Below are 17,446 nucleotides of genomic sequence, written 5' to 3'. Positions count from 1 at the left end.
TGTACACGAAAAGCAGAACATATCCAACCAAACCAATTGCCACTCCAGGCTACTGTCAATCATCAGTAAAGTGTGGACATGGTTTCCGACCATGCTATCAAGCAACATTTCCTTGGCAATTAGCGGCTAACCGACAGTTCTGCCAGGACCAGTGAGCTTCTGACCTTATTCCAACTTTGATCCAGACGTCGGTTTTAAAAAAAAAGTTTGAACGCTAGGGTGAGGTGAGAATGTCAAAACTCATGTCATATTAGCCTGGATGTGGACGAGAAGAACCCTAGCAAAATTAGGGTTATCAGAATTATGCTCCACTGGTTGGAGTCATACATGGCACAAAAGAAAATAATTGAGGTTGTTGAGATCATTATCTCAACTTCAAGACATCAGGAGTTCTTTGAGCTAGGGGCCTAGGCCCATTCATCTTTAGCTGCTTTATCAATTACCTTCCTTCCATCATAAGGTCAGAGGTGTGAATGTTCACTGATTGTAGAGTGTTCTGAATCATTTGTGTCTCTTCACATACTGAAGAAGTCCATGTCCTCCTGCTGCAAGACCTGGACAATCTCCAACTTGGGCTGACAAGTGGCAAGTAGCATTGCTTGGCACTTGTGTGGCATTAATTAACATCTCTTCGAAAAGAGTCTGACCATCTCTCCGTGACACTCAACAGAATTACCATCGCTGAACCCCCACCCCTATTATCAACTTGGGAGTTATCATTGATCAGAGGATGAACATAGCCATATAAGTGCTGTGATTACACCAGCAAGTCAAAGGCTAGGACCCAAAGTCTGTCCATCCATCTATAAGTCACAAGGCAGGAGTGTATATGTGTATTTTGTCCTGGACGGTATCAAGCTGTGATTTAGACACTTAAACTCGCAACAACGTTCAAGCTTGACAACATCCAAGCCAAAGTAGCCTGCGTGATTGATACCATAGCCAAAAACAGCTATGCCCTCCACCATCAACTCTGGATTTGAAGATGCACTGCAGAAATTCACCATGGCTACTTCAAGCAACACCGTACAAACTTATGTACACGATCTAAAAGAAAGCCAAGGAAGCCCTGTGGGCATATTATCACCTGCATTTTTCCCTCCAAGCCACGTATCCTCCTGACTTAGAAATACATTACCTTTGCTTCGCTGCTGCTTGTTTAAAATCCTGGAACTCCCTCGCTAACAACTCTCTGGGTGTACCTACATTAGACAAACTGCAATGAAGGGAGTTTGCGACCCATTTCTGGAGCATTTTGTGATGGACATTGTATATTAGCCCAGCGAGTGAATTCCCATGGGCCATGAATGAGTAAATAAGAAAACACATGAGGGAAGGAAATCCTCGTTTGTTTATGCTCTCCACGGTTGTGATGTAGAAGAATGTAGCAGTCAATCTGTTGCATAAAAGTTCCACAGACAAGAAAACGATACTAACCAATTGAACAATTTTAATGGTGATGCTTGAAGAGGAAATATTGACCAGGAAATGCCCATTCTTCAAAATTCTATCCATCTGAGAAGGCATGCAGGATGTTTAAAGTCCCATTTTAAAGATAATGTCTTTAACTACGCATCATTTACTTAGTGCTGCACTGGAGTGTCAGCTGAAACACTGCTGCTGTTCTGGAATTTGACTTCATCCATGTTCTTTTGACTTGGGGCAAGAATGCAGCCATAAAGTCATTTCTGGCACTTGAGATGTCAAACCCTTAAATTAATAAAATATGTCTGGTGAAGGAACACCAAACTCCAGTTAGAAAGGGATGTCCAAAATTTTGATCCAACAACAGCAAAGGAATAGTGCTATATTTCTAAGTATATCACAATATCACAGTAAGTCACAATATTGAATAGCTATGTATTTGGAAATAAGGTTTGAAAATAAAGTCTAATGATAACCATGTCAATTGTTTTAAAAACACAGCTGGTTTTTTAATGCCCTTATAGGGCAGGAAAACGGCCATCCTTACCTGGAATGGCAGATATGTGACTCCGCAACAACATGGTGATTAACTAGTCACTGCTGTCTGAAATTGACCAGCAGCTCAGTTCAAGGGCTACTTGAGATGGGAAATAAATGCTGGCCCAGCTAGTGACACCCATGTCGCTTGAATGATTTTTAAAAACAAATCAATTAAGAGAAACTCATTTAAGCAATGAGTCAGAAAATAGAGTGCTTCATCAACAGTGGTCATTGAAGTCCAGATTAGTACACCTTCCGAGCTAGTCTAGATGAGTTTCTTTATAATTACACTGCTTTGGTGAAAGTAGATTATGCATCGTGTCTTCACAGTGAGCTGGCAAAAGATAGTAGCATCTTCCAATAATTTAAACTTCATGGTTCAAATGGTCAATGATAAATTCATGGATGAGGACAGGATTGGGACATAACCATGAATTGTCAGATTTGATGCTCATCCAAATTGACTTTGGCACTAAGGTTAACCTGGACTTGTAGGTCCAGTTTGTAATTTTAGAGAAAAATTTTCCTTCGTAAATTACTCCTGTTTAAGTGATCACTTTGTTTCTTTCCCTAATAGGCGGTTTGTTGTGACGATCATGTTCACTGTTGTCCCAATGGCTACATATGCGATGTTCAGGCTGGAGTCTGTCACAAGGGCAATATTTTCATTCCCTTGGTCCCAAAGGTACCAAATGTTGTGAAAAGTGGAGCAGCTGGTGTTCAGTGTGATGACAAAGTTGCATGTGAAACAGACACTACCTGCTGTCGAAATTCCTTAGGAAGTTGGTCCTGCTGCCCCTATCAACAGGTTAGTTGACACTATTTTCATAATTTGCTATTGCTTTGGTGTGCTACACGTGAGAATATTTCTAATTTATTTCTTTCATTCTTCACAGTGTCGTGGTGGTTGTTATAGATAGAATATATTTGTTTTCTTACTGCTTGTAATCATTTCTTGCCTATGGTACAATTATTACAACAAAATAATTCTGTAGCAATATATTGTGTAAAAAATAAAGGTTATTTTCTCTTATTTGCTTAGCCCTGATTTAAGGCTTCCCAATCTGTGTGACTTTCATTCATACATACACACACAGGGTACAGAGAAACGTAGGGAATTTGTACAGATTACAGATTTACAATGCCAGTCTCCCACATGGCAGGTCAGTGGCTCTTGAATGGATTTTGCTGATTTAAAATTAAAGTTAAGGTCTTGTGAAGCTAAACATTCACTGCAGTTTGTGAGTTGTTGAGTATCTATTAAGTTGGTCCTGAGGAGAAGCTTGAAAGTGAAACAGGTTAAGTTCTTGGCTGATTGATGACTTGCATCTAGGCTCATAATTAGCTTTTCAGATTGGCTGGCAACTGATGGTCCGAACGGATCTTCTGGGTTTCTGGGGAATGAGGTACAGTTCCTAAAACCAGCTTTCAGTCAGGTTTACACCTCTGAGTCCCACCTGTTTGAATGGAGGAGACCATTGTGATACATTGATAAGTTGACTGTGGCCATAAGTTTTGATCTTCCCTTTTGTCCATAATGAAACATGGAGACTGGGAGTTTGGAAGCCCTGTTATCTTTTGGTGTCGCCTCATGCTTAAGAAATGAAATGTGTGAATTCTGCAGTTCATTGTGAGATACTCTCATTTATGTCTGTATTCAGTTTGGTATTTGCTGAAGACTTGATACTGTCCTCCAAATGTACAGGATTTGCAGTCACGATTGTTATATTTTTTGTGTCCATCTTTAAAAAGATTTGACTGAAACTTCATAATATGACTCATCTGCATTGTGAATGATAGTGGCTAACAATGAAAATGTATTGGTTTTTGCATGCTTGCATGTCTTTTACCTTCTGCATCATTTTGCTTTAATAATAAGGATTTCTCAAAGCATCTGGTCAACTCTTAGATGAGTGAGAGAAATAAGTGCAATAAGTACTCGCCTTTTGATAAAGGAAGATCACTCTAAGTGATGTATTTAAATCATTCAGGATCCCTTTGAGGGGCAAAGATGCATGGAGACACAGCAACCAATTCAAAATAAAGTTCGGAGCTGCTATGCAGTCAAATAACTCTCTAAGGTACAGTCAGTGGGAAGATATAGTGCAGGGTGTGTGCAGACTATGCACTTTCCAGGTAGATTCTCTGTTTAATTTTGATTTTTGATTGACATTAGTCAAGATTATTGAGTAGGCTAACCATGAAGCCAGTTACAAGTCAAAATTCCACTTACAGTCCTCATCCCATTAATTGTGCATAAGTAGATGTTGACGGGGAAAGGCGAGGGCTAGACTTTGCCTCCGTAGCTTTCTGGCAATTCCTGCAAGAGGTTGTGGCCACTCAGCCTAGGTAACAGAGAATTGTTCCTCTGTGGAAGCACTTCACAATAATTTTTTTCTACCTTTCATTAGATAAAATAAGAATTCTGAAAAGTCTGTAAAGCTAGATTTTGAAAATGTATGCTAAGGAAATATCTGCTCTAACTGTTTTTCATCCATCACACAGCTTGTAGTAAAACTATGGTGGCTCAGTGGTTAGCAGTACTGCCTCACAGTGCCAGGGACCCAGCCTTGGATGACTGTCTGTGTGGAGTTTGCACATTCTCCCCATGTCTGCGTGGGTTTCCTGGTTGCAGGTTAGATGAATTGGCCATGCTAAATTGCCCATAGTGTTCAGGGATGTGTAGATTAGGTGCATTAGTCAGGGGTAAATATAGAGTAATAGCATAGGGAAATGGGTCTGGGAGGATTCCTGTTTGGAGGGTCAATGTGGACTTGTTGGGCCAAATAGCCTGTTTCCACACTATAGGGATTCTATGATTCTAAAACCTACATGCATTCAGCGGTGACCTGGAGACTGCCACCTGAAGGTAAACCAGAAAATATTAAAGTGCAGAATAGAACTAGACCTGGGTAATGCATTGCACTCTGCTCATGAGCGCCTATTTGGCTGTTCCAGATCTGGACATGGTGCTTGTTATAATCCATCCTTCCTTCCCTTCCCCAGCAACATCCTCAGTAAAAGAGCTTTCGGCTGACAATTCCTTGCACTTCGAAACTTAGTTCCCAGAAATCTTTTTCTTACCTAATTTCACTGCTGCTTCGTGCTCCAGAATTCTTTCTCCTCTTGTCTGGGTCTTGGGGTGTGTGAAGTATGCTATTTAATTGGTGATAGTTATTAGAATGTGCTTTTTTTTAATGTAGAAAGAAATTAACTTTTTCTACTGTGCCTCAACTGTGCATTAGCAAAAGCTTGGAGAATTATTCCCTTCTATGCCAATTGGTATTTTTCTATTCGTTCATGGGAAGTGGATGTTGCTGGATGATTTAAGAATGTGTTGCCCGTCCCTGGTTGCTGTTGAGAAGGTGACAAAGAGCTGCTACCTCGAACTGCTGCAGTCAGTGTGATATAGGTAAATTCTCAATGCTGTTAAGGAGTTCCAGGACTTTGATCCATTTCTACACCTCCTAGTCTCTGGCCTCCGTAAATGAAGTTATGAAATTAGATGCATTTTTGTGTTCCAAACTGCAAGTTTCATAAGCTTACTTCTTAACAACTGTGAACCTGATTTGTGGCTGAAGTTGTGACATGAAATGGATGTAGCCTTTTAGGAAAACAGGTTGGAAATGTGTGTGTAAGGGGTAACAGGAGTTTGGAATCCTTTGCATAAGGGGTTATTTATGCTAAATGAATTAACTTTAAGTTGGAGATTGTGAATTTTTGTTTACATAAGATACTAATGGTTATGTGTCAAAGGTAGGATTTGGAACTGTGTCACAGATTTGCTATGAACTTATTGAACCTATGGCTATTTAAAAAAAAACTATTGCTGAACTCAGTATGTTCCCCTAAACCTTGTAGTTTGATTATTGTGTGAACTTTATTTTCTGAGCAGCATGCCGTTATGGAATACATCCTCTAGTTCCTAATGAGGATGAGCATTGTGTATAGAACCTCTTTGTTGATAGAACAATCTAGAATTAGATTTGCACTGAGCAACTTCAGTGGTGGAGGAAGTGGGAAGTTGTTGAGATCAGTTTCTATATTTCTTCCCTATTAGGCAATTTGCTGTGATGACAAAGTACACTGCTGTCCTAATGGCTACATTTGTGATGTTGAGCATGGACAGTGCCTGGGGCATGCTGTATCTGTCCCTTGGACCACCAATGAAGCAGCTACCATGAAATTTCTGGAGAAGAGTGAAGCATTAGGTACCAAATGTGATGACACTATGACCTGTCCAACAGGCAATACCTGCTGTAAACAGCACTCAGGAGCCTGGGGCTGCTGCCCTCTGACTCTGGTAATTTCTCCCTTTGCTTTTATGAGAACTTTTATATTGAAAAATTGTTGAAGTTAAATGTCACAAAATTTTGTGTCTGCAGCAGGCACAGAACACAAACAACATATTCCACGGTTGCTTTACAATACATTTTGCCCAATATTATTTGCTATTTGGTAAGATAACTAATATTACATGCTTTACCAATGTTCTGATGAAGGACCACTTTTGACCTGAAACATTTTCGGAAGGATTCTGCCTGATTAATTGAGCATTTGTTCCAGATTTCTTCCAACTGTATTATTTTAGTTTTGTATGTAAAGCTTTTATAAAGTATTTGAAACAGTATCTTGTTTGAGACCTTTGAAGTCAGTAAAATCCGAGAGAGAGAAAGTAGCACTATATTTGGTGTTGGTGCGGATAAGTAGTACACTGGAACAGTAAATGTGATCAGAATATGGATGAGGAAGCTGCAAAAAATTGGGAAGTCAAGACAGAATTACCAGTTCTACTTCTAACGGTATTGGCCTGTTCTTAGGAAATGGTGCAATGTGGAATAAGATTAGAGTAAGTCGTAAAAAAAGCTGGATTTTTTTGACAAAAACCACAAGTTGGAAGTCATTGTGCTAAATTGTATTTTAAAATCTTTAATCCTTGTTTTAATTACTTAAAATTGGACTTAAACGAAACAGTAGTGACAACAATAATCATTTATAATTCTGATACATGTACATGCTGCACAGGAGGTGCAGTTATGACCAGTTATGAACCTGTCTGATCGATGAGCGTTTTTTAAAGTACGAAGCATGAAAATTAGGAATGAGTGCAGGGATGTCTGATCTTGCCATGATGGCAGTCTAAACTGCCAGTCGGACTCTGATCAATATTAACAGAAGACCTTGCCATAAGTTTAGTTTTACTTGGATACTTGGATGTTGACAGGGAATAGGTTTTAGGAAATATTGCATCCCCAGTCCATAATTTTCAAGCATTAAGATTAAAGAGTTAAAGGTGGGCAATTTTCTGATGCGTTACCCCCCCCCCCCCCCCCCCCCCCCCGGGTGGTGACAGTCAAGAGTTTCCCCTGCAACAGCCAGTCTGAGCAGTGGACGTAATGGTAGTTTCCCCACTGCGGTTGAATGGCTTTTGGCCAGAACGTTGAATCTCCTCTTCCATGCTGCCTGACTGCTGTGCTTTTCCAGCACCACACTGTCGACTCCACCTATATGACCCATTTTCTGCAATTCTGCTCTCACCCAGAACAATAAGAAGATGCTATTTGTCTTCACTTTCCACTTTACAAGTCTGTTCAATTACAGGTTCATCCTGTGCTATTTCTGCCACCTCCAAGAGATAAACTTACTAAACACACATTCCCAAACTCTCCACTGTTAGTATTCCACAGGGACTGTTTCCCCTGCAAAACCCTGATTCACTCCTCCAATGCTCCCAACACTTCCTCACTGCACAAACAAAACTTTCCCATGCATTTACAGAAAACCTAATGGTTGTCCTTTCACCACCTTCCAGGTGAGGCAGCGTTTTTCATGTACTACTTTCAATCTAGTCTACTGTATTTGCTGCTTACAAAGTGACTTGCTTTGCACTTGTGAGACCAAATGCAGATTCTGAGATTGCTTTCCAGAACATCTCCGTTCTGTCTGTAAGAATGATCCACATCTTCTAGTTGCTTGTTATTTCAATAAACCATCTTGCTCCATTACTAATATTTCCATCCTAGACCTGCTACAGTGTTCCTGTGAAACTCAATGCAACTTGGAAGAACAATCATTACCTCCACTTAGGCACCTGACAGTCTCTAGGACTCAATATTGAGTTTAATGACCTCAGAGCATGACTTCTGTGCTTCATTTTAATTATAACGCTAACTCCCCACCCCCAAGAACTATCATATTTGTGCATGAGACTTTGCTATCAACAGAGCAAACTTGTTTTTGTTCCTTTTCACACGTAACATTTACATTTATTTTGTGTCTCTGTCTTTCAACACCATTATCACTCCCTTTATCTTTTGCTCTGGGTCCCCTCATTATCCATTCCACTCATTCCGTCTACCCCTCTGTCATCAGTATATCAAACATTGTTTTACATTTGTTTTCAGTTGTGAAGAAATCTTATCAGACTCGAAATGTTAATTGTCTGTCCATAGATGCTGCCAGATCTGCTTTGCATTTTCTCTTTGTTTCCATTTCCAGCATCTCTAGTGTATTGCTTTGTATGAAATAATGGTGGCTTTAGGTTTGACCTGGAGAAATTTGGCTGATTGCAGCCAGGACAGTTTCATTGGAGGGGCAATAATAGTCCAATACTTGGTTCCGTCCTGATGGGATCGGTTTAAACTGACTCCTGGAATGGATATATATGGATGCTGGCTGAATTCTGGATTATTGAGTATTCTGGCAGCATTCAAAGTTCATGTGTGACTAATGGCCATTTGACCAAAATATGGGAGGACAACAAAGGAGGACCTGAAATTATGTAATGGAGCAACAGCCATCCTTCCCTGATGAGGGACAAGAACAAGTGCAAATTAACATTTTTTTCAAATAAACTGTTTATCATCACTTGAATTAAACCTGTAACCAAAATGCTGGTTATTAATATTTTGGACATGAATGTAACTTTTCCCCCTCTGCTTTTCACCATTGCTGTCTGTTGAACCTTACCAGGTGCTTTTGTTAATGTTCAGTTGCATGTATAAATCATTTCATACGTTCTATAAAATTTTTGTTAGTCTGCTTTGTGTGGTCAGTTAATATTGCATTACACTGCACTTTAGAAGAAGGGCTCATGCCCGAAACGTCGATTCTCCTACTCCTTGGATGCTGCCTGACCTGCTGCGCTTTTCCAGCAACATATTTTCAGCTTACACTGCACCTTAGTGCACTTTGTCTGCCTTCCTTTTGATTTCAGAAGGCTTTTGTTTATGGGCCTAAAGTTCTTTTTTGCAGATTGTATAAATGGTTCAAATACTGGTTTTATTTTGAATATCAAATGAAAAAGATACCAAACCTCACGTTCCTCAACTCTCCCAACCCTCCCTTTCTTCTGTTTCTCTCTCCTCCCTTCCCGTACCCCCTACATGTGCTGTCTTCTGCCTGTTTCCCTCACCCCCGCAATGTTTTGTCTTGAAGACGTTGATTAATATTGGTGTGTGATTCCACAACTGGCACATGCACTTTAGTGCTTCATCTACCCAGAACACTTCCATTTCCAAATGTATTAGCATATGCATGACATTAGAGCTGAGAAGATTGCTACTGTCTGTCATCAGCTATGGTACATATGCTTTCGGTGAGGATCATGCAAATATAGTGCAGAAAATAGTGGTAATGTTACTGAGTCTCCAACTTAGGCTTATAGCAAATATAGAATTCAATTTAATAAATTTGGTAAATTATTAGTCCAAATGATTATACTGCTTCTGAATTGACTTCAATGGGGAAAGATTAGCAATTCTGTACTTCTAGTATAGGTGTGCAATACAGCTATTTGTTTAAGTGCTGATTTAAAGTAAGATACGGAAGATAGTGGGGAGCGATCAGTTTATAACCTTTCATTTAAAACAGCATTTCGTGTACTGTACTGAGGAATAAAATCTATTGTACCTCTTTAAGCACATAAAGTTGAATATTTATTTATTTAAATTTACAAAACCATCAATTTGATTCCAGTTTGTTGACAGTGGAAATATTTTATTTTGCATTTCCTCCTGTCATATTCCTCAACATTACACTGTGATTAAGTTACAAATGAAAATGTTTTCTCCAAAGCACTGTCAGTTTTCACACCTCACATGCTAAGGAGTGTGTGAAAGTAAACCAGGAAAACTGATTTCTTTTGACTATGTTACTAATATAAAGATCATAAACCTACTGATTAATATGCACCCAACTCATTTTCTGTTCACTTCAATTTTATTTGCTATTGACGTTTTAAAGTTGCTTGGTTTATTTGTTGTTATGAGCAAATATTTCCCTTTCTCAAAATGCCATTGATGGATTGTGTGCTGGGCAAATGTTGATGTTTTTTGTACAGATCCCTGGGTAGAAAGTCTGGCAAATGGCAGGTAAAGCTGTGAAAACCTCTCAAGTGCTGGCTGTCAATTTATAGTTACTTTGAGCGATTACTTCCAATGCACTGTGCTTAATGTATTTGTGATGGATTGGAGGAATTTTCTCACTCAGAAGCATGGTTGTTCAGTAAACAAAAATAGTGAGCCTGTATTGATGTCATCTCATAAGTGACATCATGTATTTACTGTGTTGGTATCACAAAATAGAATTACAAGTGAAATGGAGTTGTTTGGGTTTTGAGAATTACAGTTCAAGCATCCTTTTTTGTCAGGAGTTAACATAATGTCCATGGAAGCAAATAAAATTGCTATGAATGCAAGTTTCAATTCCAATAAACCACTGCAGTGAAGTTCTGCATGTTTTAAAGGTTCTATAATTCTGTCCATTTTTTACTAAAGACAAAAAAATAGTTGTATGAATAGTTGCTCCCCATTTAATGTTATAAATTTTAGATTTAAATTGTCTTGATCAAGTTTTATGACTAACTGCTTTCTACAAATAGAAGGAACTTTCAAGGTTTGAAATAGTACTGAAGATTTCCTTGTATTTCCAATAGGCAGTGTGCTGCGAGGATCATGAGCACTGCTGTCCACATGGCTACACCTGCAATGTGAAGGCTGGAACTTGTGAAAAGCAAAGCCTTTCTGTACCTTGGGAGGTCAAACGTTCACCCCTCTCTGATGTAAAATGTGATGACACATTCCATTGCCAATCTCCAGCCACATGCTGTAAGATTTCTTCAGGGGGCTGGGCGTGCTGTCCATTCGAACAAGTAAGTGTTTCAGAAATTGTACTCCACTCTCTTAATGGATTGATTTTACCATCTCAGCACTGCAGAATAATAACCTGAAGGCACTCAATAATGAACTCACTATCTGAGCTAGATTGATGAGAGAGCTGATTAGTTGAAGTTGAGTCTTTCAGATGCACACAAGAGAACAATAGATTTTCAATGCTTAATTTCCAATTCTATCTAGTGACCTTGAAAAAAGAGAGAGCTCATTTATGATAACTTTGAAGTGGCCAATTATTTTTACAAGAGTATATGAAGCTATGTGATAGCATTCAGAGATGCTTTCCTTGATGGGAGGAAGAATGTGGGGCAGACGTAAACTGGTGTCCAGTTGGATTATATGAAGGTGTGGTGGCATCAGCATGTTTTAATGAGAATCAAATATCTTTTTAGGTAAAATGCATCTCTTGTAGATGATTTACACTTTTACCTCTTTACTCTTATGAATTATAGTTGCTTTAGGTGAATTGCTTTGACATCAACTCATTGGAGTTGCAGTGCTGGCAGCTAGTGTTGAATGCCAGATCACAAATTTTGTAACTACATATCTTGAGATTCTCTCTGATGCTTTGTAATTTCGCCAGCCTCCATCCTACTTTGCTTGGATTGCCATTCTGTGTAATACCACAATGTAATAGCCTGAGTTCAAATGAATTCACTTCTTCTTAAATGAACCAAACAAGCAAAAGTTGGCTTGAGATGTTGATTATAGGGTTCCTTAATCGAGTTTATAAGTCAGATTTTTCACTGATTAGTGTGGTAATGTCTTTTACCTAGTCTCTTAAGTTCTGTTCCATAAGCTGCTCATTTCAGCTTGAAATATCTCAGACAGTGAAAGTGTAAATGTTTAGGAGGAAAGGTTTAGCTTATTGAAACATTGCATAGGTATAGAGTTTGGCCATCTGGCCCTCAGCATGGCACAAAGTGAGTTTCAGCATGGTTGCTTTCTGTTGAAGATATCTAATGAACTGGACTACATTCCATCATAGAAGCAAGAGTGTTTGTGCTGTAAAGCAGAGGTCTTAACTCCAAGGCTTTAAAGTTGTCCAGGTTAGCAGACTTCGCTTATAATCAGGATTACATTGCACTCCAAGTTTAAATCAATATATCTTTTTCAAGCCCAAACCCATGTCCAATATCATTTCCAACAACAGAGCAAATTTGCTCGTTATCATGCAGAAAACAATACATGAGCCTTCATCTCAAGATAACTGGAGGTGAGACATAAAATTGGCCTTACCAGAATCACCCAGTCACCATGAAAACTTCCTTTAAAAATTGTGCTGTCTTCTCAACATAAATCTGAGTGTTGACACATAGAGTCATTAAGCTCTAATGGGACAAGCAAATTCCACTATATTTTCTCCCAAACATATAAAAAGGAAACTATGGGATATATCAACTTCATTCACTTGCAAAATGAAAGTTTAACTGACTTCTGTCAGTTTAAAGACTTGGGGCAGAATTCTCCCTCAATTGCAGGTGTCCAGAAGGAGAAATCATGTTGAGTTGGCTCTGTTTAGTTTCTTGCCATGTCAGCAATAATGGGTCTGGATGAGAAGATCACTTTTTAAATTTGATCATGGGATATGGGAGTTGCTAGTATTGCTGATATCAAATTGGCCCGGAGACACGGTAATGGGTGCTGCTTCCTTGAGTAACTGTAATCTTTGCTGGACAGAGTTAACATTGATATATCAGGCTGGTGTATCGCTGCTGCTATCCTTCTGAAGGTAGGAGTCATAACTGATCAGTTGTTTGGAGGAGCTTTGGTGAGTTAATTCAATGCAGTTCCTGCATGCTACACACTGTTGACACTGTCATCGGTGGTGAGGGGGAGCAAATGTTGAACGTGCTGGTTAGTGCCAGTCATTTGGCTACTTTGTCCTAGAAATTGATATTGGAACTGCACAGGCATGTGGATAGTATTCTCTAACACTCCTGACTTTTGCATTGTAAAGTGTGGGTAGGCACTGGGTTTGGTGAATTACTTGCTGCAGGATTCTTGCCCTGTCACCTGCTGTAGTAGCCACGTGTTTTCATGACTGGTCCAGGTCAGTTTCTGGTCAATAACAGCCCCTATGTTGTTGATTGTGAGGGATTCAGCAATGGTAATGCCACTGAACATCAAGGGGCCACATTTAGAGTTGAAGCTGTCCAGACCCTGCTGCATATGGACAACTTCAGTTTCTGAGGTGTCACGAATAGTACTGGATATTGTGCAATCAGCATCATCATCCGCAGTTCCACCCTTCTAGAAGGAAGGTCATCGATGAAAAAGCTGATAGCAGTTGGGTCGAGCAGACTACTTAGACTCTAGTGATGTCATAGTGCTAAGATGATAGACTTCCAGCAATCAAACCATTTTCCTTTACATTAAGTACGACTACAACCAGCAAAATGTTGTTCCCAGTGACATCTGTGTTACTAGGGATGATGTTTTGTAATCGGCCTGTTCATAAATGACATTGGAGCAGGTGCAACTTGAACTGAAGCCTCCTGGCAGGGACACTGCTATTGTAGTACAGAGCCCTACTGTTGCTAGAGGACAAGTCCACTGGAAACTTTCTCAACTTGCCACCGATTTAATGCCCTTAAGTGATCAACTTAAGGGCTTCAACACTACCTTCCCATTTAGCTATGTTTCTGACAGGTGAGAAAGATGTTTAGTTCCCTACTGCGTAACTAAGACAATCCATTTGATGCATTGGTGGGGGCAATCTGGAGCAACTGGAGGCATGGATGATTTGCAATGGATTGGCATCTGCTTTTGATTGAGTCTGCCCCCTTTGCCTGAATCAAGAAGTCAAAAATATCCTTACTTTCCTGTCAGTTGGGTTCCCTGAGGAGTAGGCCTTGACCAACAGTCTTTAGTATCCAGAAGCTAGCAGACTGTTCTGCTGACCCGGGGTCACCAGTACTAAGGCCTGTGATAGGCCAAGAAAGTAACCTAAGCTCGACCAGTCAGGCCTTCAGGCCTTCGAGAGCTATATGGCGAGTACTGAGGTGAGTTATCTCAACAGTTATCTCAAACATTTCTGCATTCCCCCTACCCCCACCCCCAGTTTAGTCACAATCATGTAAAATTGCCAGTAGTTTGTTCACTTTTGCAGCATGTCCTTTACACATTTAGGTTCAACAAATGGTTATTTTTGCGTAAGGCAGTTTGCCTGGACAAGAAGCAGTAATTCAAAAACAGATACAAGATGTTCATTGTTCTGATTTTGATTCTGGTATCCAGGCAAATATGTTTCATAGCTCTGATTCTCAACCCAGACAAACAGATCGAGCGCGAAGCATCAGGTGGATTCTTGTTTAAAATAAAACTTGTAACAATAAGATATATGGAAGAACCTTTTTTACACAATTTCTAATAACCCAGAACATGATTTAAGTGCAGATAGTGATTCCAAAAGAAAACTGGAGGGGTACTGTGTGCTGGCTATGTGGACAGAACAAGGAGCAACACTGATTGTAATTCTTTCAAGAGAGGCATGGACCTGTTGACCAAATAGTTGTCTTCTGGGCCATAATGACTGTCATTGTCTTAGAAGGATTCAAAATCCCTTTGAACATACCCCTCATTCTTACTCTGTGACATGATGTTATATGGTTGTAGATTGCAATGATGTAACATTTTTATTACTTTTCAGGCTACCTGCTGTGAAGATAAGCTGCATTGCTGCCCAAAAGGCTACGCCTGTAAAGAAAAAGCATGTGTACTGCGGCCTCAGCTGAGGTGGGACCTGTTTTTTCCAAAGAAGAAAAAAGCCTTCAGTACCCTGTGATGTGCTTGTGCCTTTAATCTAATTGAGTTGTGTAATGCACCAAAGCAAAATGCTACAGTGTGAAATCTTGGGAATTGTACGAAAGGAAATTCTGAGTTACTTTTGTATGACAAGTCCTCTAAATCAAGTCCAAATCTAATTCTCAAAATAGCAAAGAACTATTCTGAGGCAAAAAAAATCTGGATTTTTAAAGTCCTTTGAATATTATTCTTGAAAGATTTTAATTTTTACTGTAAAATAGTTTTTTGGGAACTGCTTCTGTAAACTGTATTGATTCTGTTTTTATGCATTACATGGATGTTGAAGGTAAAATTGCACCAAATTGTAGCCCAACTGCTTTATTCTCTTCTAAATTGGGAACTTGGAGGTTAATTAGCCATCTCATTGTGAAGAAGTGAAACAAGCAGAGACCCCACTTGATCAATTTGTAACCCAATTGGAGATTGGTTTTATTCAAACATACTTATTGAAACTGATGACTATCTTTTATCTGTAAAACATTGAGATTAGTCCGTAACTCCGTTGTGAGACTTTTATTCAATGTGCACTGAGTATGTTTCTCAGGGTATTACTCTTAAATGTTAAATTCAATAGGAGCATTTAAGCATTTGAAAATTAAAGTGAACCCAGCACAGGTACACCCACTGGTTTGGGAGAGGAGAGGAAACAGTTGTTTTTCTCTCAACTTGGTTCCCTGGGTTATTGGACACTCCCTGTCGAATTGACCTGATAGGCCCTGGTTTTCTTCACACTCCCAAAGCATTTTCCTTTATCTGTGGATGTGGCTGTTGAACTTGGATGTACACACCTACAGCTGCCACTAACTAGATGTATCATTAAATGGATCATACAATGATCTGATCTCTTTCCTGGCACATCTGAGTGGCACTTCTCTAAACTAAACTCCAAACCAACCTCAAAACAATAATATTTTCTTAGCAAAATAAGGCAACAAGTAAATTATCACCCTTAAAATGATATGATCTTTTGAGATAGTACTTAAAACATTTTAAAGTGTTAACAAATTTAAAAATGAATTGATTTCAGAAAATTATTAACATGCTTAACTATTTTCTTTGGTGTCTATTAAATGGTAAAATGACCTCTGACTTTTAATAACATTTTCCTAACTACACATATTTGGATTTGTAGATTCTTTCAGGTGCATCAATTCTAGTGCATCCATTCTTTTGTTGATTGTACTGGACTGTTATCTCAGTCCTTTTTTTAAATATTTAGGAGGCAAAAGATTTGCCAAGTTTTTTTTAAAGGGTGTTGCTTGCTTGCAGGATTTACAGAAGACCGCTTCAATGAGGTGACGGTAGTCATAGTGATGATTAAAATAGACAAGCAGTCTGCAAGCTGTCTTTTCAAACTTCCTTGTTTTGTTCACTGGAAGGCTATCTGAAATTGTGCAGTATGTTACATTCATTTGTAATAAATTGATTTGTTTGTAATTTACTATTATCATGAATGTACGGATCAAAACGTCTAGTCTTGCACAATCTGGGTGAGGTCATACTGTACTGCTGAACCAGTTATGGAATAACTTTATTTTATCATTAATTTTTGTTTGTTCTTTCGGAACTTTCCTGATGGAACTTGTGTGGAATGAAAGCGAGGATTTCTTGAGCAAATATTTGAACAGTTTGTCTCGAGTATTGTCAAAAATTGATTTCTCACTATGGTATAAATTTCTGTGGTAGCTTATGCATTTATATAATCGACTTAAGAAAACTGGGTCTGTTTTGAAATCCTTTGCATCAACTGCACATCTTATGCATACTTTTGTTCCAGACTGGATTACCAATGAAAACCATTTCACTGTGTCATCCTTTCATTGAAACTTTCAACCATTGCAATTTGATCATTTTCTCATTGAATGATTTAAAGGATAGCACTGCAATATTGCTTTGACATCACTTGAAAGGGAATTCTTGCAGCTAATGATGTAAATCAAATTGCGCAATTATCTTTTTGAACGTTTGCTATAAATAAAAGAAATCGAAATATTGTTTAAACAAACTTAGCACTCCAGTTATAATTGTTTCTTGTGTTCCACCACACATCAGGATTAAAATGACTTGTTTGGTCTGGCAAAACCATGAGAGTAAAATGGACATAAAATGTTGTCCTGCTGATAGATCTGAACATATTATTTCATTAACATAGTGACAATAGTACTACTTCCACCTAAAATATTTGTATTATTGTGCCAGAAGACAGTGCTTAGATTTTAAATAAGTACTTTGTATTTGTATTAACAATAGAGAAGGATGATGTAGATCTAGAAATCAGGGGAGGGACTGTGATACACTTGGCCAAATTAACATTGAGAGGGAGGAGTTATTAATGGTTTCAGTAGGCTTGAGAGTGGACGAACGTCCTGGCCTATTTGAGATGTATCTAAGCCTGTTGTAAGAGGCAATGAGGAGATTGCAGGGGCTCCGACATAATTTTTATATCCTCCTTGGCACCCTTATTCTAGTCAAAGCACTGGAACACAGCTAATTAGATTAGA

The 17,446-nt window shown here is 38.9% G+C and overlaps 1 protein-coding gene across 5 annotated transcripts in view; it reads left to right on the top strand.

Annotated features, from left to right (window-relative positions):
- The window catches only part of LOC140465886 (progranulin-like), a 106,521-nt gene extending 89,571 nt beyond the window's left edge, over window positions 1–16,950 (top strand). For 4 of the 5 annotated variants that reach the window (XM_072561783.1, XM_072561782.1, XM_072561784.1 and 1 more), the window contains exons 13-16: window positions 2,543–2,773; window positions 6,026–6,268; window positions 10,901–11,116; window positions 14,791–16,950. In XM_072561783.1, coding sequence (XP_072417884.1) covers window positions 2,543–2,773; window positions 6,026–6,268; window positions 10,901–11,116; window positions 14,791–14,925 — 825 coding nt within the window. In that variant the 3' untranslated portion in view covers window positions 14,926–16,950. The remainder of the gene's footprint in view (window positions 1–2,542; window positions 2,774–6,025; window positions 6,269–10,900; window positions 11,117–14,790) is intronic. The other variant, XM_072561785.1, reaches the window with a different exon arrangement.
- Window positions 16,951–17,446: the final 496 nt, after the last annotated feature.

This window comes from Chiloscyllium punctatum, chromosome 42 (assembly GCF_047496795.1).
Source record: "Chiloscyllium punctatum isolate Juve2018m chromosome 42, sChiPun1.3, whole genome shotgun sequence".
NCBI lineage: Eukaryota > Metazoa > Chordata > Chondrichthyes > Orectolobiformes > Hemiscylliidae > Chiloscyllium > Chiloscyllium punctatum.
The sequence above is the reverse complement of the archived record's forward strand: the minus strand, read 5'-3'. Positions and strand labels throughout refer to the sequence as shown.